Source organism: Schistocerca nitens, chromosome 7, assembly GCF_023898315.1.
Source record: "Schistocerca nitens isolate TAMUIC-IGC-003100 chromosome 7, iqSchNite1.1, whole genome shotgun sequence".
NCBI classification, from domain to species: domain Eukaryota; kingdom Metazoa; phylum Arthropoda; class Insecta; order Orthoptera; family Acrididae; genus Schistocerca; species Schistocerca nitens.
This window is the reverse complement of record NC_064620.1, coordinates 117,367,835-117,390,614: the sequence shown is the minus strand read 5'-3', so window position 1 is coordinate 117,390,614 and position 22,780 is coordinate 117,367,835. Positions and strand designations below refer to the sequence as shown.

The 22,780-nt window shown below is 39.4% G+C and overlaps 2 protein-coding genes across 3 annotated transcripts in view; one reads left to right on the top strand and one right to left on the bottom strand.

The window, feature by feature from the left end:
- The window catches only part of LOC126194834 (transforming growth factor beta regulator 1-like), a 78,728-nt gene extending 65,302 nt beyond the window's left edge, over positions 1–13,426 (bottom strand). The window contains exons 1-2 of the mRNA XM_049933170.1: positions 13,215–13,426; positions 13,009–13,120 (exon numbers count right to left, since the gene is read on the bottom strand). Coding sequence (XP_049789127.1) covers positions 13,009–13,120; positions 13,215–13,343 — 241 coding nt within the window. The 5' untranslated portion in view covers positions 13,344–13,426. The remainder of the gene's footprint in view (positions 1–13,008; positions 13,121–13,214) is intronic.
- A 231-nt stretch (positions 13,427–13,657) lies between these two features.
- The window catches only part of LOC126194691 (glycosylphosphatidylinositol anchor attachment 1 protein), an 87,536-nt gene continuing 78,413 nt past the window's right edge, over positions 13,658–22,780 (top strand). For both annotated transcript variants that reach the window (XM_049932911.1, XM_049932910.1), the window contains exons 1-4: positions 13,658–14,094; positions 21,786–22,003; positions 22,117–22,276; positions 22,623–22,777. In XM_049932911.1, the coding sequence (XP_049788868.1) occupies positions 13,953–14,094; positions 21,786–22,003; positions 22,117–22,276; positions 22,623–22,777 (675 nt within the window). In that variant the 5' untranslated portion in view covers positions 13,658–13,952. The remainder of the gene's footprint in view (positions 14,095–21,785; positions 22,004–22,116; positions 22,277–22,622; positions 22,778–22,780) is intronic.

The window sequence follows — 22,780 nt, the reverse complement described above, 5'->3', positions numbered from 1 at the left end:
TGCCTCTCAATGTATATATTCCTTACTGTCATTTTTTGTAAACAATATTAGCTTATTCCCAAGAATAAGCAGCTTTCACTCAGTTAATACTCAGCAGAAATCAAACTTGCATTTGGATTGGACTGCATTAATTCTTGTGCAGAAAGGTTGGCAGTATACTGCTACATCCATTTTCAATAAGCTACTGCTCGAATTCAAAAATCTTAGCAGTAATCCATGTGCTTTCAAATCGAAACTGAAGAGTTTCCTCATGGGTCACTCCTTTACTTGAAAAATTAAGCTGATTCTTGTTGTGTTGTTGATTGTGTTTACTTAAACTTATGGATTGACATTTTTTGGGTTCATAAACATTTTATTTTTATCTGTTATTACTTTTATGTTGTAATTTCATGTACTGATGTTCCATGACCTCGGAGATTTGCTCCTCAATTTGGTCCTACGGAACATGTAAAAAAATAAATAAAAAAATTGAGGGCAGCACATCTTACACTTAGTGTGGAGAAACGACATTTTGCTCAGACACAAGTACGTTATCTTGGGCATATTATCAGTCGAGACAGAGTGAGGATGGATCCTCAACTTACTACAGCTGTATGTGGTTTTTCGACACCACAAACTTCTAAACAAGTACAGTCATTTACTGGAATATGTAATTATTATCATAAGTTTGTGAAGGGATTCACTGAAATTCCACACCTGTTAACTAAGTTGCTACAAAAATGTGTTATTTTTGAGTGGACAACATGGTGTCAAGAAGCATTTGAGAATCTCAAGGCAATATTAATATCAGATCCTGTGTTAATATTCCCTGACTTTTAGCAGTAATTCATAATTTTGTGTGATGCCTCCAACAATGTTCTGAGTTGCATTTTAAGTCTGAATGTTGATGGAAAAGATCATCCGGTGGCACATGCCTCCAGACAACTCAATAAGGCTGAAAATAATTATTCAACAACTGAAAAAAATATGTTGGCAGTTGTTTAAAGAATCTCTTATTTTCATTCCTATTCTTGTGGCCATACATTCAAAGTCATTTCATACTGTGTGTCTTTAGAACAGATCCATCAAGTTGATTAATGAGATGGGCATTAAAATTAAGCGAGTTCAACTATGAAGTAATTCATAATCTAGGTGTAAAACATACAAATTCTGATACCCCAAGCTGGGAGACAGTAGTTTTACAAGTAGCAGATGAAAGCCAGGTAGACTGGATAAACGCACATCCTGCTGACAGTGAGTGTCAACTGTTTTGAACATGGCCTCTGTTTGAAATGCAAGAAGGTTTACTATGCTATTCTACAAAGTGTGGATCTTGCTTTGTAGTTCCTAAAGCGCTGAGAATGTAAGTATTATGTCAAGATTTTGGTGGAAAATGCATCGCACTGATGTAGAACAATATGCAAGGAATTGTAACTCATCTGCAAAAGAACGGATTGGAGTCAACAGAAATTTCTATTACAGAGACTACCAGAAGCTGAGAAAACATTTTCTATGCTAGAAGTGGATGTTTCAGGGCCTTCTTAGATCATTTTTAACGATATTTAATTATAGTAGCCATCCCAGATCGGAAGACGAGTACAGTAGCACAGGTCATGGCAAAGAACTGGTTACTGAAGTTTGGAATGCCATAAACCATTATTACAGACCAGGAAACTAACTTTATATCTGTCCACAGCTCGTGATCTAGTGGCTAGCGTTGCTACCTCTGGATCATGGGATCGATTCCCAGCTGCGTTGGGGATTTTCTCTGCACAGGGACTGGTTGCTTGTGTTGTCCTCCTCCTCCTCCTCCTCATCATCATCATCAACATCATTATTTGTGACTGTAGCTAGATTGGACTGTGTAAAAAATTTGGACTGTGTAAATATTGGGACTCTGTACAGGTGCTGATGACCACGCAGTTGAGTGCCCCCCCCCCCCCCCCCCCCGCCCCAAATTAAGAAGTTACATAACAGTCCATTCCATCCTCAAATGAATGGATGGACAGAACAAGTTCACCATACTTAATCCAAAAAGCTTCGTTGTCAGTGTGTATAGTTCAAAAGTTCATACTGGAACTGGCTTCTTGCCGTGCAAGGTAGCATACAGGCAAAAAATTACTACTTGCTAATCCGAATACCCCAAAGGGCAAAACCAAAACAGTTTTTAATGAAATATCATGGACCTTACCAAGTTATCAAAATGACTTCACCATTCAATGTAAAATTATAGCTGCCAACTATGGTTTCTATAGTGCATGTAAGTAGAGTCAAACTGTTTGAAGGTGAAATTGATGCTTTGCTACACATTCCTTCAACTTTTAGGAAAACAAAGGATTACCAAGGAAAAAGGACATAGTGTAAATGACATGTAAAATGCACCTATGGTACTTGTTAGTTAGTTAGGTTAGTCTTCCATTTTCTTTACATGTCATGTTCTGTGTTCGTTTACTTGTATAAAGGAGGGAGGAGATTGGCAGTAATTCCTTTTCTTTCTTTTGATAAATTGAGGAATCATTTGCAACAGTTAACAGAAATAGTACCATGAATGATAATGCGTAAAAAATGAGGCTCATTAGATGCAGAAGAGAAAATGTTAAAAAATGTTTGGAACAGCGTATAAGGAACAAAGTCTTGAACGAACTGTGACAGAAGCCCGAACAACAGGGGACTGACGTACCAGAACATGCATTGATACCATGAAATAGTGCATTGATAATGGCTAGGCACAGGCTGAAATCTAGATTTGCCCACTAAAACCTGAAAGAAAAGGATGACTGTTGTGCTCTATCATTTGAAAGCATTTAATGAAGATATCAAGGAAGATACAAACAAACAACCAGCCATGTGAAATTCAGTTGTTCTTCAGAAAAACGGAAGCAGTACAGGGAGAGAAAAAGTTTTAACTCCTCAGCCAAAATTCCACAAAACTGGAGATCACTGGATCTACTCCATATTTATACCAGAAACAGTAATTATCACTTGATATAAAAATTGTAACCCAATTGTTGGAAATGGAGCGGGGGCATGCGGACAGCTCACCAGTCTCCTGGCTGTTATCAGCTTTCGTGACCAGAGCCACTGTTTCTCAATAAAGCAGCTCCTCAATTGCCCTCACAAGAGGCGAGTGGACCCTGCTTGCCAATAGCATTTGACAGTCCCAGATGGTCACCCATCCAAGTGCTGGCCAAGCACAACAGCACTTAATGTCTCTGATCTGACGCGAACTGATGTTACCACTCTGGCAACGCCATTGCCCCACCACACATATTACCTAAACAAAACCCAACTTTTTTTAACGATACCTTAAATTCCACCTTGCTAAAACCCTAGACAAATTATTAACTTCAGTAAAAGGACAACCTACCATCTACTGACGGAGGAACTGACTGTCTCCCGACAACATTGCATCACAGGGTGCTGACATTACTGAACTTCAATGCAGAAGCCACCAACAGGGACTCTTGAGATTCATGTTCCTGTTTAACACAAAGGTTCCTCCAGGTGCCTGAAACCTACCGGGGTAGGGAGGAGGTCAACCAACCACACGACTACCAACACCAGGTACACAGTGGATGGGTCATTGTAGAATTCGGACCGGGACTGAAGACACTCCAGCAGCCAGTCCAAGACCACTCTGCACTGGGCAATGGCCGAGTCTGCTTGCTAGCAACCCACTGCAGCACTGAGGTCACTAAACTTCGTCTGGGCATGCATACCCAGAGCGACTGGACAAGACATCAGCTACAACCCAACACACAGCTGAGTGAGCAACAGGCAAGGCTGGTGCAGATAAATGACAACTTGTAAACATTAAGAATAAATGACTGAACTCTAGTACTGTTTAATTAGGGTCATTTACACTTAACTGGTTACCAACAGCTATTCTGAGTTCAGGCAGTGGTGTCTCCATTCGGCCCTCTGAAACACTTATTTTTTTGTGTCAAATTACAGTACATTACAAGTATGTAAATAAACTGTCAAAACTTTACTGCCCAATATAATTCATTTTATAATAGCGGCATGTCCTGCTGTAGCAGAGAAAGAAAGAAAACCAGCAGAAAAATGCTCCACCACAGCATAAAAAGGCAAAGGTGCTCCTCTTCAAAAGACTTTGACAGAAAAGTGGGGAACCAGCTGCCTCAATCCTCACTCTGTCTGCCTCACCGAGAATTTTGGCATGCAAAAATATTCTGGCTTTTTTGTGCTGTAAGAGAGTAGGAGATATATAGTGATGGTGGCAGAGAGAGAAGACAGAGCCAGTGGGAGAGAAAGAACGAGGAGACAGTGATGGTGGAAGAGAGAAAGTGTTAGAGGAAGAGAAAGACAGAGGATTGAAGATAACAGCAGAGGGAGGCAGAGAAAAAGAGGAGATATTGCTGATCAGTGAGAGACAATGGTAGTAAAAGAGAAGAGAGATGGACAGAGATAGAAGCAGTGGAAGCAAAATTTGGAGGAGACAGTGGAAATGAAAAATACAGTTGAGTGGCGGGCATACACAGATGCTGGGGGTGGGGGGATGTTTGGACCTTCCAGGTCAGCAAACTGGTACAGTGGAGACTATGTTATCCGCATCACAGTTACACGGATTAGTGATTATCTGGACTGTCAACTGCAAACCAATATCTCTGTAGTCCAGTGCATCCACAGACATGTGGCACTGGCACTACGGTACTCGCCCGCATCCCGTGTGTTTCATTTTTGGTTGACTTAGACAGTTGCCAATCCTACATTGCTGCAATGTGTCAAAGTGCAAGAGAGCGGTGTTATCACTTAGAGACAAAAAGAAACATTTGATTCATTGAACAAAAAAAAAAAGGAGAAATTGGTCATAAGTTACCCGTAGGTATTAAGAGTAAGCAGTACAGAAGAATACCTGCAAATTTGATACTGAAGATGAGAGTAAACATTGAAAAGTGGTCAAGAAACCAAAAAACGAACTTTTGGTAGAAGACCAGTACTGTTGGATTTTTCAAAAATGATGTACTGTGCAACGAATATCTGGTCCCCTGTTCTGCAAAAAACATTATAGTTATAATAAATAAATAAAAATAAAAAAAGAAAGGGGGCGATGAATTGTTTGTGGCAAGTAATGGATGGCTGTACAGATTTAAATCCCATTAAAGACTTCGCCAATTGGAAATACAAGGTGATAAAATGTCAACTGATGTAGGTGTAGCAAATTTTTTAAAGATAGTTTTAAGAAAAGATGTGGAAGAGTAATCACTATGATTTGGACTTTGTTTACAATGCTGATGAAACTGGATTAAATTGTTAGTCATGACCATCGAAATCTTCAGCTTCTCAGTGAGAGAGTTCAGCTCCGAGATATATAATGAGTAATGAGCAAGTGACAATATTCACTTGCACAAAGGCTACTGCACCCATAAAATGCCTTTACTTATCATAGGAAAATCAAAAAAATCTGTATGCTTCGAAAATATCAAGGTTCCCTTTATTCATAAAAACCAAAAAAGCTCATGAATGAACATCGAAATATTCAGTGATTGGTATGTCAACACTTTTATCCCCAATGTAAAAAAAAGAGAGAGAGGAAAATCCAGGATGAAATGTAACAATATTGTGAGAAGGAAAGTAGCTACTTACCATATAGTGAGTAGAGTTGCTGAGTCACAGATAAGCATAGTTGTAAATGAGTGGGATTTGATTGGAAAGATGACTGAACAAATCTTGGAACAGAACATTAGAACAGGAACACAAAAATTCAAGAACCAATATGGATTAATCTGTTGCTGAGGATCTAAATGAGCTAATAACAAACATACAAATATGTGAAGAAAGTGACGGCATGAAAGAGTGGCTCATTTATGATAATAATGATCAATGTTTTCTGATCATGTCGGGTGATGAAATTGTTGAAAACATATTGCAGGAAGATGAAACAGAAGAAAAAGCAAATGCAGAAAATGATGCAGGACCATTCCATGTGGAAGACCACTCCATGTGGAAGCATTTCAAGCCCTGGAAACAGCTTTCAAATTACTCAAAAAACAAACATAATGTGATACCATGAGTTTACAACAGTTAAAATGAATTCATAATGTAGCAGCAATGAAGAGGAATAGTTGTTTACATCCATCAAATATTTTAAACAATGTCAACTACAGAGCCTGTCTTATGCAACTTTTGTTAGGTATTTCGCAATTAAGGTAGCAGTATTTCAGTAATTTAAAGAAAATATGTATGTACATACAAAAATGTGTTTCTTATCCCTTAATACACACTGATTGTTTTAAATTTAATTCAGTTTTGTTCTTTTGAATAAACACCTACCTTTATGTATTACCCTAGAAAGATACCCATTCAATTACCCGGATTTTTGATTATCTGAATGACTTACAACAATAAGTCCGGATAATTGAGTCTCCACTACACAGGAGATGATGGTTATTAGGGGCAAAATGTAAGTTGCCGCACCCCACCCATCTTTGAGTTACCAGAGTTGCCAAGGTATGGTGGAGTTAGTAGCAGTGGGATATACTTTAAATCAATGGAATAAAAAGGAGGCAATGGGAAAGAAACATATGTAGACAGTGGCCTTAGAGGGAGTATGAAGGCTTAACTACAATAGAGACAGAGTGGATAAAAGGATTTAGAGTGTTCTTTGTTAAAAGAGGACAAATCTGTTTGCACACCAAAATTTATGGTGAGGCAGGTGAAAAAAGGACAGAGATGACTGGACCCCATTTTTCTGTCACATTCTTTTAAAGAGAAACATATTCACCTTTTTTGATATTCAGACAGGAGCATTTTTCTACTAATATGATAAAATGTTTGAGAACGAAGACAGGCAGAGCATAAAATCATCCAAAAAAGGCTTAATGATCCACTAAGGAGTCAAGGAAAGCAGGAAAGAGGCTGAAACTACAAAAGGCAGCAAGGAAGGAAGATGAGAAACAAGTATGCTATTCACCTAGGCAGTTTTAGTTCACAGAAGTCCCTCTAAGGTATAATAAATTATTTTTCAAACTTCAAAGCTGATTTGCTCAGTTTGTGTACTTATAAAATATTTCCCTTGTAAATTTTTGTCTAGTGCATGAATCTTCTAATAATTTTCAGTGGATACTCTACTTATGGTGATCAACAACATACACCAGAATTTATGCTGAAGACAGAAAACTTCTTAAGTTATGAATTTTAATGGATGCAAATGTGATACAAAAGAGATTAAGAAATTCCAGTCATTATAAAACAATTTTCACAAGGAGTGACTTCATGAGCTTAGCAAATGTTCTATCTATGTATTGTAGATACAAAACCCAATCAGAATAAAAGCAAAATGTTCATTACTTGTTGGGTTATTTCTCCACACAAAAACTGCATGGAACTATCTCTTACATTTTGTGAGGAACAAGAATTAGAATGTACCCTAACATCACTGTGCGACAGATAACTGTATTTACCCCTTATACAACTTACTGTGGGCAGTATCTACTACTCCAGTGAAGAGTATCTTCACAGAAATGCTAACTTCATGTTTTACATTATTTTATACTTGGAAACAGCACTTTAATACAATAATGTAATTTCATTCACTATGTTGCAGTGTATATGCTAAGTCCTTCTCTAGTAATACTGATTTACATTTGGCTGCTGGGGGTATATCTTTAAACTTTTCTTAAAAAGGGCATTCCAGTCGACTGTATTCTTCTTTTGTCTTTCTCAGTTAATGTCCAGGATTTTCTTCCATATATTATAAGAGGGATGGCCGTTACTTTGAATCCTGCCTTGTCTTGTCATCTAGTGCTCCGTGTATTGTCACACACATCATCTGAAGCTTATTAATTTATTAGTGGTGTCATTTTCATATTCATACGTAATATCAAAACCTGGAAATTTTAGTGATTTCAATAATCATAAAACTGTAAGACAGTTGCTTATTGACATAAATGCAGATCACGGTGTCATTGTACCTGTATATGACAGTCTGAGCAGAAAGGAGGATATGAAGGGTATGTACACAAAATGTTTATATAACAGCTCACATTGCAGTGGTGCCAGTTGAGTCTACCAATAGACTGGGTTTCACTAGGCACGACCTGCACCTCAATAGGTATGGGAAGGGGAGCCAGCAAAACTTACAGGTGACAGGGTAGTGGGCAGTGGTGGGATCGCTCATGGGAAAATTCCTGTAGTAACTGGTGGTACAGCTTCACCTTTTTTTAGATTGAAGTCAGCTGATAGGTATGCCTGATTGAAGTAAGTCCCTCTAACAAAGGAATCACCTTCAAGGGAAGTCAGCTATCCCAATAGTGAAGGAACCAGCATATTTCAGTGGTGGGATCACTCACGGGAAAATTCCTGTAGTAATTGGTGGTACAGCTGCATCTTTTTTTAGATTGAAGTCAGCTGATAGGTATACCTGCTTGAAGGAAGTCTCTCTAACAAAGGAATCACCTTCAATGGAAGTCAGGTATCCCAGTAGTGAAGGAACCAGCATATTTCATCAGAATATAAGAGGTATTAGAGATAAAGTTGGTGAACTGTTTACAGACATTGATTCTGACGTTGCTGGTGTATTGGAGCATCACTTAAACAATTTGACAATTCAGAGGCTTCTTTTACCAGAATACAGATTAATCCATAGATGCATCATGGCACTGCACTGAATAGGTATTTGAATGTCAAGCAGGGGCAGTTGAATTTAGTGACACTTATCTTCTAATTGTTGTTATTTATACGTCCACTAACTCTGGCTCAAGCTAGAGAGGGTTCCTGGTTCACTTTAGAGGAAGTACCAAAAATCTGTTATATGTGGGGACTTCAATATTAATTTTTTTTTGTGATTCTGCAAAAAAAAAAAAAAAGGTCGGTGTCTATGTTGGAAGATCTCCTAAATTAATATGATCGGAAGTACAGAAGCGTCCGATCCCGCCCATCTGCTTTGACCCATGACGTCACAAATATGGCGGAAACAAAAACAAACACACACACTTTCCACAAGAAGCCTAATGACACTAACGGGACAAGCACGGGACATGGGGTGTTTTGGGTGGGGGGCAAACTAAATATAAACAAATTTAGACGCCTTGCATAGCTACAACGTGTAAGTGAAGACAGCCATGCATGAATACCCACCCACCTCCCCAGGGGTCGTAACCCCTGCAACCCATAGAAGATAAAGATGCTTCAGTAGCTGATTAGTGTTTTTTGTCTTTTTTTTTTTAAATCTCACGGGATAGAACAAACAGATCAGAAAGATAAATATAATAAACTAAAACAGAAATTGGAGGAAACAGATAATTAAAATAAGTAATAAGTGTTTTTAAATTTAAAAAAAAATCTCACGAGATAGAATGAACAGATCAGAAAAGTAAATAAAATAAGATAAAACAGAACTGGAGACAGTCACACTCAAACCAAACTCCGCGCCGTCATGACGTCACACACGACAACACCCTTACGTCACGGGTCAAAGCCGACGCATGGGATCAGACGCTTCTGTCGACCCATATGATCTGATGCAGACTACGTTTTTTTTTTTCCAACCAGGGTGTAGGGGAACAGAAGCACAGCTATAGACAATATTTTTATTCATTCTTCATTATTAGATGGATATTCTGTTAGTAACAGGGTGAATGGCCTTTCAGACCATGATGCACAAAATTTAATACTAAAAGGCTTTTGTACTCAAACAAATGTATATAATTACAAACTAAGTACAAAAGCTAATCCAATGACAACAGAGAGTTTTTTAAAGGTTGTTAAGGAACAAGAGTGGCAGGACGTTTATAGTGACGATAACATAGATGACAAAAATGATTCTTTTCTTAACACATTTCTCAGGATCTTTGAAAGTTGCTTTTCATTAGAACATTCTCAGCTGGGTACTAGCAGTGAAAGGCATTGTGAGTAGCTGACAATTGGAATAAGGATATCACATAGAACAAAGTGGGAATTACATCAAAATGTTAGAAGTAGTCACAATCAAGCATCAATAGCCCATTACAAGCTTAAAAATGTTGTTAGGAAGGCAAAGAGCATGTGGTACACAAATAGAATAGCTAATTCACAGGATAAAATTAAAACCATATGGTCAAACATGACGGAAGTGTGTGGTCAGCAGCACAAGGTCGATAATATAAAGTCAGTTCATAGTAAAAATATCCCTGCTACTAATAAGTCAGATATTTAACAATCACTTTCCGAGCATTGCTGGTGAATTGAATAAAAACTTAGATTCTAGTGGGTATCTTGAAATACTCCTCTGTGAAACTGGCAAGAGTGGAGACTGAGTCAATAATTACATTGCTGAAGACTAAGGAGTCTCGTGGATATGATGAAGTACCTAGCGGAATACTGAAACAGTGTGCTGCACATGTTACCTCTGCACTTAGCCATATTTGTAATTTTTCCTTTAAGAATGGTCAGTTTCTTGAACGGTTAAAGTACTCAGTAGTAAAGCTGTTTTATAAAAAGGGAGAAAGGGATAATGTACACAATTTTAAACCTCTCTATATACCATCAGTGTTTGCTAAGGTCATGAATAGGCTGTGTATGCATGGATAATTGATCACTTTATTTCACATAATTTGCTATCAAATGTACAGTTCGGTTTTAGAAGTGGTTTAGCAACCGAAAATATTATATTATCTTTTCATTGTGGAGTACTGTATAAATTAAACAAAAGGTTTTGAGCATTATGCATCTTTTTTTTATTTAACTAATGCTTTTGACTGAGTTGATCACAAAATATTGCTCCAGAAGTTGGACCATTATGGAACACAGGGAGTAGCTCACAACTGGTTCACATCTTACTTTAACAACAGACAGCACAGTGTTGAGAATGGCTGTGATGTGGGGTCTGAGTGGGACATGGTTAAATGCGAGGTGCCCAAGGGATCAGTTCTTGGGCCACTCCTGTTCCTTATTTACATAAATGATATGCCCTCTAGTATTACAGGTGATTCTAAAATATTTATGTTTGCTAATGACACCAGTTTGGTAGTAAAGGGTGTTGTGTGCAATGTTGGCACTGTTTCAAATAGTGCAGTTCATGACATAAGTTCGTGGCATGAAGAAAATAAACTAACATTAAATCACAAGAAGACTCAGTTTTTACAGTTTCTAACATACAATTCAAAAAACATTACATTTTAATTTCACAGAATGGGCATATGATTAGTGAAACTGAACAGTTCACATTTCTAGGTTTTCAGATAAAAAGTAAACTGTCATGGAAAGCCCACATTCAGGTTCTTGTTCAAGGACTTAATGCTGCCTTTTAACTATTCGGTCAGTATCTGAGGTAAGTGATAGTTCAACACGAAAAGCAGTCTACTTTGCTTATATTCATTCGCTTATGATGTATGGTATTATATCTTGGGATAATTCTTCCCATTCTCAAAGGATTTTTCTGGCTCGGAAACAGGCGGTTCGGGCAATAAGTGATGTCAACTTGCGAAACTTTTGTTGCCCCCAGTTCATTAGTCTGTGTATTCTGACACTGGCCTCTCAATATATATATTCTTTGCTGTCATTTCTTGTTAACAACATCAGCTTATTCCCAAGAATTAGCAGCTTTCATTCAGTTAATACTAGGCAGAAATCCAACCTGCATTTGGATTGCACTTCCTTGACTCTTCAGCAACCAATGTGCAGTATACTGCTGCATCTATTTTCAATAAGCTACCACAAGAGTTCAAAACTCTTAGCGGTAATACACTCGCTTTCAAATTGAAACTGAAGAGTGGGCACTCCTATTCTGTTGCAGAGTTCCTTGAAAAATTAAGCTGATTCCTGCATTATATTGTTGATTGTGTTTACATAAACTTATGTCTTGTCTTTTTTGGGTTCATACAGATTTTGTTTTATCTGTTATTACATTTCTGTTGTCATTTCATGTACTGACACATCCATGACCTTGGAGATTTGCTCTTCAAAAAAGAAAAAGAAACAAGTATTATCATTTGTTTCTGTAGTATTAGGATTGAAGAGCTGGGTTGAAAAAACGAAGGGAAAGCTATTCCTGGTAGAGCACTAACCCACTTTGACAGAGGAGCAGAATGAACCTGTGATGGCTGCATTAACATAAACAGTCATCAGCACCAGTAGTTGAAATGACTCAGGAAACCAATACAATCTAGCTCAGATTAAACAGTCCAGAACAATGCCTTAAAACTGTCGCACCGAAGTGGTTTAAACTGTTACTATGGGAAAAATGTGTTTCAGGAGTTCACAGTAGTGCATGTGTACACCATAAATGTTTGAAACTTGAAAATATCTCTGGAACCATAGTGTTTCATTTGATTTAAGTACCTATGCCAGGGTTTCAGGCAGGATCCCTCATTTTATTCAACAGTGAGGTCCTATTCCAATAGAGTTCAATGGGAACCTGAATAAAGGAGGGAAGTGTGCTAGGGCAGTCCCTGCAGTTGTGCAAAGACACTGTGCCAGCATGGTACAGTGGTTAGCACATCGGTATGGTGAGCAGGAGACCTGGGTTCGAATCCTGGCCTTGTTAAAAAAATTTCATTATTACAAAGCCACAATTCCAGTGGTGGAGTAGGATCATCTGCTGGGTGAGCAGGAGACTTGCATTCCAACCCGGTCCTTGGTATAAATTTTTATTTATTGCCTCAGCTGCATATACATATCATAGATGTTTAAGACTCAAAAAGACCTCTGAAACCACATAGTTTCAAGCAAGGAATAATACATCTATAAATGAAGCATTGCAGCAACATCCGAAGAAAGAAAATGTACATTCTAGAAATTAAAAGATTTCGTGTGCCTGCTGATGACCCAAAATCGTATCACGCAACTCTGTCATCTTTGTACTCACGCCACTACATCTAAAACAAACTTATTAATTCAAGATAGTACGTTATATTTGTGAAAGTAGAATAGAAATGACAAAGCCAATTTCCTCATCATGTTTTTATGATTTACAACAGGTCGCATCAACCTGAAGGGCACTTGCCATAAAGTAAGCGAGTCTCTAAAATCGAAACAAATGATTAGTACTTTTACTCAGTGATTCGACACAATCGTACGTAACCAACACACCTGCAATTGTCTGCAGATGATAAAGTTTCTTCAACAAAAATCTTCTTTCTTCCTTTCTAATTACGATCTGTTCCTGCATCTGGGAGACTTGGTCGCATAAGGCAGCATTTTCCTGCACATACGAGCATGGGCACGTAACTCCGACATAATCGTGACAACTGGGAGACGACCTTCACATAATGAAAAAATTAGAAGTATATACTTACAAACACTAAATCTTTTATTACTCTTTTAATAGCATTATACTTCTTTTTGTATTTCAAATTTGTTGCATCATTTGCCACATTCGCATTCGGAAAAGTTTTCCGTTTATTTGTGCCAAAGTGGTATTCCATTTCAGCGCCTCCCACTCCTTAAACAACCGCGTCAACAACAATATTTACATTTTTCACGTCAGGTATTGCCACTAGAGCGCTGATGTTCGTCGCCCATTGCTGCCAATCTAAAATGTCAAAGAAATATTTACATATCAAAACAGTCGATTTTAATATTCTAACAAAATTTCCGTTTCTAGGGTTTCCAATTCTAATGAACCACTTTTCGCTATTACTGGTATTTTTAACAGACATCTATTGTAATAAATTCTCTGCTCATTTTACTTTCTATTGTAGTAGGCATGGAGCAGATATCTCTGCTATATGGTAGAATCTAGAATGGCAGTAGGCGTAATGGCATGGTCAAAGATAATCAAGAAAGAGATGTGCGAAACAGTCCGGGAAATTTAGATAATTCTGAAATGCGATGTCACAAGTAAAGAAAGTGCTGCATGGCGTGCTATCAATGTTAGATACAAGAGTGTAAACATAAGTCAATCCATAATATTTTATTCTGCAGTGTAAGGAACTATCTGTACTATATACATCAGCATTTATTATGGACAGTGGATTACTGTTTACAGAACTATCTGTGATAAAAATGAGGCACATATATCTTAAGTAAAAGAAATGGGCCTTCTTACGGATCCCGGGGTTGGACGGGGCAAGGTTGTAAAACTTTTAATAACGCACCACGATAAGGTGTGTGCCTTATCATACATAGCTGGTGTTTTGTGGTTTGCAAGTCTGGCACATGACAATTTTAATGCAGGTATGTACTGGAGTTTGGTGTCACAAAATTATAAAATTCCATTTCCTCACCCGTTTGGGCGTGTTCAAGCAACTTGAGGTGATAAGTGATACATACATACATACACAGGCAATAATGTACTGTGATTATACAATACAGGATTTCGCATCCACAGCTACATCCATAGTGATATCAGGCCATGGTCTAAGGCACATTTTTATGGTTTTACTCCTACTACAGGAGCCATCACGAAACTGAATGTTGTAAGATGATACGGCAAACATAACACTGGTTTTTGTGTAGGTGATTTAGCTAGTTAGCAACCAATTGTATTCACCAACAGCATGACAAAGTAATACTTCATGTTAAATTAAAAAGTAATAACTAATTTCGTACATCAACAATTTTCTTCAGCAATCATTTTCTTGAAAGAAAGAAAACCACGTGACTGCATTATATATATTTTTTTCTATTCTGTCAGAGCTGGGGGGGGGGGGGAGAGAGAGAGAGAGAGAGAGAGAGAGAGAGAGAGAGAGAGAGAGAGAGAGAGAGGGGGGGAGGGGAGGGGAGGGATGAGTGTTCTTGTGTGTCAGTGTTGTTACAGCTTCATAGACAATTATTGTTTGCATCAACATCCGTTTGCACCTCACAATAAATAGGCGGGTACAGCTGTCAAAAGTGTTCTTTCAGTGTATGAGTTACCTGAAATCACACAGGAAATTCCTAGCATTAAACAGCCAGTTTCAGGCAAGAGTCAGCGTTTCTGCATGACAGCACAGTTCCCTATTGAAACCTCTCTTGCAGTCGGGTCTGGTTGTGTAGTGGTAAAGTGCTTGCCTGGAATCTGAAAGGTCGCGGGATCAAATCCCATTCAGATCACATATTTTTCAGTCTGTTTTTTGATCTAGCCTCCAGCTCTCCATGATTTTAGCAGTCACCAGAAATGACACATGGTTCAGATTCTACATAAAATTGTAGGTCTCCTTTACAAAGTTGAATAACAGTGGTACACTCGAGACATGCAAATCACCGAAATGGTGTCCAATTTGCAAGGCTGCACCCGACCAATGAGTGTCAAGAAATTTTTATTATTTGCATTTGTTCAGAACAGCAGCCGTAACAGGCTGAGCACATTTCCATATTAAGCTCAGTGTACTGTTTTAACTGTATAGTGATCCATAAGCACACTTAAGACACAACAATGTTCAGTAATTCAACGTTTCTTTACCCATGGGATCTTAAAAGATCATGTTAACATACTCCTGAAAACTTGATGTAAGCTGATTTTTTCCCCTAAATGCTACAGACCCCTAATTCTAGCATTACATTACTTCTGGCTTTTGTTCTTGTACCAACAAAGCTCATACATGACGTCTCATTACCACCTTTCAGTTGTGTCTATCCTGCCTGCTTCATCTTTTGCCCCAGACGCCTCACAAGTATAGTCCGAACGAAATAACTTTTAGATTGGCTTATGTAAGTGGAGAGTGTGTGTGTGTGTGTGTGTGTGTGTGTGTGTGTGTGTGTGTGTGTGTGTGTGTGGGAGTGGGGGGGGGGGGGGGAGCTGTTTCCATTATACGGGATTACTGGAAATTGTAGTTCCACATTTCGGGTGTGATCCAAGCCATCACCAGGTTATTGGTTCCCCATGCTTAAAGCTTATTTAGGCCTACTTATGACTGTCACGTCACACACAGGAGCAGACAAAAACACAACCGAGCAAGGTGGCGCACTGGTTTAGGTTTTCTGTGATTTCCCTAAACCGCATCAGGCAAATGCCAGATGGTTCCTTTGAAAGGGCACGGCTGACTTCCTCCTTAATCTGATGGGACCAATGACCTTGCAGTTTGGTCCCCTCCCCCAAACCAACCAACCAACAAAACGGTACGAAAAATGTTTAATTGCAGAAATAACATGAAGCAAATGGGAATTAGAAGTTCTTGTATGGGGATTAACTAAATATACAGCAATAAAAAAAAAAAGGTTACCTAAAAATGAACCAGATGACAACCTCTACCATTAATAAAACCACAATAATGAACAAATATGGGGGGGGGGGGGGGGGAGTGAGTGTCAGAAATTTAGCTTTACGCATATGGTGAAAACGAAGTCCACAGTACTGCAAACCCACACGTAACTCCAAAACCTGGTACAACCACAACTAACAGAACTATTCTTAAAACCTAACCATACCAAAATAACTACAACACACTTCAACTGTAAACTACTAAACAAGGATTTCAGCTACCAACCCAAGCCACAGATCACATGAAACTGCTGCCAACATAAATCTAGATACCCATATCTCAAAGAAAATGATGTGTGTAAACACACCCACCCATCACTTTTTACTGCAAATAAAAAAAAAATGTATTTACCACCCAGTCAGCTGACAAATAAATCTAGTGTGGCATATCACACACACACTAAAAAAAGTAACCATTACTGAATAGGGGACCTGTGCTAATCAATCTTCAAGCATTGTGTCATTGCCACATGTGTATTGTATATGGAACTGGGAACCTAGAAACGACAGAGAGGCTTTGTTCCCACCGAAGCCCTCAGTGGTTCACAACCCCACAACAGGCTACAGCAGTCCACTCACACCACCGCCACCCTCCACTGAACTCAGTGTTATTGTGTGGTTCGGCCCCCAGTGGACAGCCCCCCCCCCACCCCCACCCCTAGGGAACGTGTCGTACCAGACAAGTGTAACCCCAAATGTTTGCGTGGTAGAGTAATTATGGTGTATGCTTACGTGGAGACAGTGTTTACGCAGCAATCGCCGACATAGTGTAACTGAGGCGGAATAAGGGGAACCAGCCTGCATTCGCCGAGGCAGATGGAAAACCACCTTAAAAGCCATCCACAAGCTGGCCGACACACCGAACTTCAACAGTAATCCACTAGGCGGATTCGTACTGGGAACCGGCATGCCTTTCCGCTTGGTAAGCAGTGTGTTAGAGCTCGTGGCTAGCCGGGCGGGCTCACTGCCACATGTACTCATCTCCAGTTTGAGAAGCAGTAACTTTGGTCGATTTCATAAATTCAACAGACTGCTTGCACTTCACACATTCTGCCACAAGGCTATATAACAGAGGAGATTTAATTCTAGCAGCCGTATTGTCATCCATAAGGGCAACTAATGGATGACTAGTAAATTTCACTGTATGATCCATATCTAGAACCAAATGAAAAATCCAAAAATTAAATTTCAAACCATTAATAGAATGATAAACTAGCAATTCCAAAACTGAAAACAAATCAGTAGCTAATAACTCATGTCATTAAAATAACTCACTGACAAATAAATGAAAACAAGCTCCCAAAACACTGAGTTATTTTACTCACTGATGAACAAATGAAAACAAACTCCCATAACACTGAGTAACACACTGCACAAAATTCAGTGCCGCACTAACATCACTCACAAACAATTTCGAAACACAAACGTTTCACACTAGAGAGCACCATTACTTACTCCATCTGCAAACATGATCATATTAAGAAACTGCACACAGTGACATCGTACAACATAGTTACATCATGGGTCAAAGCCAACAGGTAGTACTGCAATTTTTTGGCCCCTCTGCATGCAGTTCACAATTTTTTACAGAGTATAGATGTAGCTCTAGATGGAGAATTAGTATACCAGCCACAATGGGGTGTCTTGTGTGGTCGGGTTTATGTACCTTTGAAAGCATGTAGAAGATGGGTGGCTGGTTACTGTATCCTCACAGAGAGAATTTTTGCCCTGCAACCAACGTTTCTTTGTAAAAGATACCAGCTGATTCCTATACTGACTTCCCCTGTTCCTTTTCCTATTCCTTTACCATCCAGCACCCTGCTCATCACTGTCGGTGCAATCTCCCTGTACACATTGCTTGTGGCCTTGCTGATTATGAACAATACCTTTCCTAATGACCAGCTGACTCCAAACCTACTACCCTCTTCCTGGTCACCATGGCCCACTAAACTCTCACCCACAATTACTTCTCCTCTGAAGGTATCACCTACAAACAAATCCTTAGTACAGCAAATGGCACCTCTGTGGCACTATCCTACACTAATCTATTCGTACGCCATGTAGAGGAATCCCTAACCCTCCAGAATCTCAAACCCCTCACCTGTCTCAGATTCATTGGTGATATCTGCATGATGAGGGCCGAGGGTGAAGACACCCTATCAACTTTCCTCCGAACCTTAACACGCTCTGCTCCATTCATTTCACCTGCTCCTTGTCACCCAACAAGTACTTTCCTCGATGCCAACCTCCACTTCGATGATTGCTACGATAGTACCTCCGTCCTACCAGTTGCCAACAATACGTCCACTATGACAGCTGTCACCCATCCCCCCACCCAAAAAAAAAAAAAAAATAAAAATAAAAAAATAAAAAGAGAAGAAGAAGAAGAAGAAGAAGAAGAAGAACCCACCATCCATACAGCCCAGCTACGTGTGGCCCTTGCATCTGTAGTGATGAGCAATCCTCCAAATATGCCGAGGGTCTCCCTGAAGCCTTCACAGACCAAGATTACTGTCCCTACCTTGTACAGAAATATCTGCTCTTCCCCACATACTCCCTGTGCAATGACATAGAAGCATCCCTCTTGTGTTTCACTAACATCTAGTCTAAATGGAGCAAATGAATCACATTCTCCATCAGGCTTCCAACATCATCTCGCCATGCCTTAAAATGGGGAACATCCACTCCACCACCACTCCCACAGTGGTATTCCACTGCCCAACCAACCTACACAGTATCCTTTCCTGTTCCTATCTGACCCTTGCCTGCAACTCTTTGCCTCTGGGCTCATTCCGTGCAATAAAACTAGATACAAGGCCCTTCCCACGGCCTCGTATTCCAGTCCTGTCTTAGGCATCTCCCTACATCACCAAAGGCAGGGCTACCTCTGAATTCAACCATTTGATCTACCACACTGCCAATCTGAGGCGAAAAGACAGCTGGACCACCCTGTTGATGAACACGCCACCTAACACACTGTACTTGACCCCAACAACTGCTTCACAGCCAGCGCCGTCTGAATTCTTCCAACCAATAGCAGCTTTTATTAATTACACAGATGTGAGCTGAACTGCGTCCTTCATTCGTATAGCCCTGCAGGCGTAAACCTTCAGTAGCCTCCAGGCCTGAGATATTACGTGGAGGCAAAATATTGTGTTGCAGCTCGATGAATGGGGTTTCCGTGGGCAACTCCCCACTCCCATAAAATCCTTCCTCCATGAAAGGTATTTTAGACATGGGGTCAGAAATGTCTTGCGGGACTGTTTTAAGCAGAAGAACAGCATTCCTCAAAGGAGTGTTTTAAGTTTATGGCGTTCACCATAGGGGTAAACAGTATTACAGCTGTGGTGCATAGTCTTTTATGTGTTCCTTGTTAGTGTATGTCTTCTCCATCTTCTGTGCTTCCTCCAACCTCGCAGCAGCTACACAACAGTTGTTAATGACAGTCAGGTATTTGACAGAATGAGCAAACACAAGTAGTTTTAAGTTCCCTTTGAAGAAAACAGTTTGTAATTTTTTTTTTTTTTTGCTCCAAACTGGGGGATACCGTTCTCACTTTTAAGGAGAAAGTGATATATCTGGGCTTCACTTTTTGTGAAAGACTAATGTTGCTGCCATACTTTAAAGAATTGAAATTATGATGCCTCAAGGCTTTAAACATTCTCAAATCTGCCAGTCAAAAGTCTTGGGAGCTGACATCATATCTGCACCAGTTTTGTATAGCCTTCATGCAAACCTGGCTTGACTGTTAATGCCAGATTTACGGGTCAGCATCCTTCATACCTCAAGATGCTGGATGTAGCTCACCACGAGTGTATTTGGCTGTCAACGGGGATTCATGCATTATTCCGGTTTTGGGATTATTGCATTATTCCAGTTTCTAGCTTGTGTGCAGATGGTGATGAGCCTCCAATGTCCAGCATTCACCTCCTTTGCCCGGCTGTCACTTTAATGTCGGTTCTATAATTTTCCTTAGGCAACAAGGCCATTTGAGATCTATATGAGGGACAGCCTTGATTAATTACATGTGGAGGACATAATGTTCAAAATCAGGGGTGGAGTATGGGATCCCCAAGGCTACTAAAGAGGACAGAGTTCCTTTTTGAAATTAATTAATTTTTTAAAATTAAATTTAATGAGATTTTAAATTGCCACCCAAATTTTATTAATATTTACTTTGATGAGCCTAAGCAGGGAGACATTCTCAGCTGTTCCACCGTGTTTCCGAATTTGTCCTTAGGATAGGCTCTCAGAGCAATTTTCCATTTATTATGTGGAATTGTTTGCTATTCCGTGTGCAGTGGAGCAAATGAGATGGCATCGTGGCAAGAAAGTCGAGGACAGTCTCCTTATATTGCAGAGGCAGGATACGGAAATAATTTTCTGCCAGATTTCAAGGCACGTAGGGATCCGGGGAAATGAACATTCTGATGTGACTGCCGAGGAGACTGGTCCCTTCCACCTCCAGCTCAGACTTCATACCATGACGAACTAAAGAAGTTGCCCTTACAAGGATCAGAGTTGGACACATGGCTTTATCTGGTGTCCCAAGGAGCCACCAATGTGTCAGAGATGTTTAACACTGATGTCAGTACAGCATATTTTGATTTAGTGTGTTTTATATGATGACTTGAGGACAGATCTGGGTCTCCCACTAGCCTGCTGTATATTTTAACTGAAAATGAGGCTAGTGTGTGGTTCATGTTGTAAGGTATTACAGGATTCCTTCCCAAAATATTGGGTGAGAGATTTTAATATGCCGCTGAGTGGCTTGGTCACCCATTATTTCTAGAATCCTTTTCAAAGTATCTGTCCTGGTATTTTGTTCATCTTATCTAGTTATTCTGCTGTATTTTATCAGCTTTTTATGATAAATGAATCTCAAAATGTTGTATTTTAAATTTTTGTTTGTTGAAACAACTAGATCTTAAAATTTATCATAATTTTTTGTTTTATCACCCTTTTGTCTGTTTATTTCATGCAGGTTCACTGATGGCCTCATTGTTTAGTGTCCTAAAACAATCATCATTATTATTATACTATTATTATTATTATTATTATTATTATTATTTGCTACTCCCTGACCTCCACCTGCCTATCCCTTTTCCTGCAACCACTCCAGCCCAACTCATGCCTTCCATTTAGCTAGCACAGTCCTTTCCCTTTCTCTACTTCTCCCCCTCTTTGCTCCCCCCACAGCTTTCTGTAACAGCATCTTCCCCCATCCCTACTCTGCTGCTGTCCCTCCACCACTACACACCCCAGCAAAGATCACTTTTCACTTTAGACACAGTCAAGCCAAGCCTTGCTGCCCTGGGATGACAGTGGTCGTGTGTGTGTGTGTGTGTGTGTGTGTGTGTGCGCGTGCGTGCGTGCGTGTGCGTGCGTGCATGCGTGCTCTTTTTTCCATACTGCTGCTGCTGCTATTCCATCCCAGATTTTCAGTTGTTTAAATTTAATATATTCATAGATATAGTTAAACAATATTTTGAGACAGCCTTTCCACTTAAAACTAAAAAGTTAAAAATAAATATGATAATGGAAAGTCTTTGGTAGACTATAAATAATGTAAGATAACGGCTCGATGAATAGTTGAAGCACGGACTTGGGGATAGTGATGCTAAATATTGAGATAGATTTGAGTGTTGTCAGTTCACTAAAATTTTGTTTTGTTCTTGCTGTAAAGGAACATATTTCTCAGAAAATGCATTACTTCCTGGATTGGTCAAGGGAGATTATGAAGAAAGGCTTGTCGCTAGAGAGTACTTGAAAGAACTAACTGATGAAGCTATAAGACATCCTGACAGTATTCCGTACTCTTGGCTGTTAGCAAAATTTGGACAGCTTAATCTTGAAACATATACCCACAATTTTACTGTGCATTATCCTTTAATTCCTGGAACTGTAAGTATATTTATCTTTTTCCATGGTAGAAATATGCTAGAATGCTCTCACCATCTCGCTGCAAAGATATTTGTATGTAGAAGAGACACAATTACATCAATTGTCTGTTTCAGAAATACACAGGAAAGAATGTGTATGCTATATTACGAGCACCAAGAAGTGCTAGTACGGAAGCTTTGGTTTTGTCTACCCCCTATCGCCCACCTAAGAGTACAGAAGCTACAACCATGCCATCTGTTGCACTCATGTTGTCACTTGCCAAGTTTTTCAGGTGTAAGTAGACTACACTGTTCATAATAAATATTTTTAATTTTGAGGAGGGAAATCTATGTTTGAAGCTAATATAATACACAAAAATGAAACATATTATCAGTAATTTGGCTGCAAAATGTCTACCATTAAGTTAAGTGAGTCCCTAAATGGTTTTGACATCTTTATGAATATTATTCCTTAGAGTAATTAATTTATCCTGACTCGTTATAGTATGGATGGGGCAACTAAATAACCTGTCTTTGATAGCATGGGTAATAACCACTCTGCCCTTATATGTCAACCCATGTCTGATAATTTCAAAGAGTCTTCTTCAAATCAATAAAATGAAAGTCATATTTCTGTACAGGGCAGAAGTACTGGGCAAAGGATATCATCTTCTTAGTAACAGAACATGAACAACTTGGGGTGCAGGCATGGTTAGAAGCATATCACAGAACATCCTGTGGCCACCCAGGGGTTCTGGAACATGGGGACATGATGGGAAGGGCAGGTGCAATACAAGTA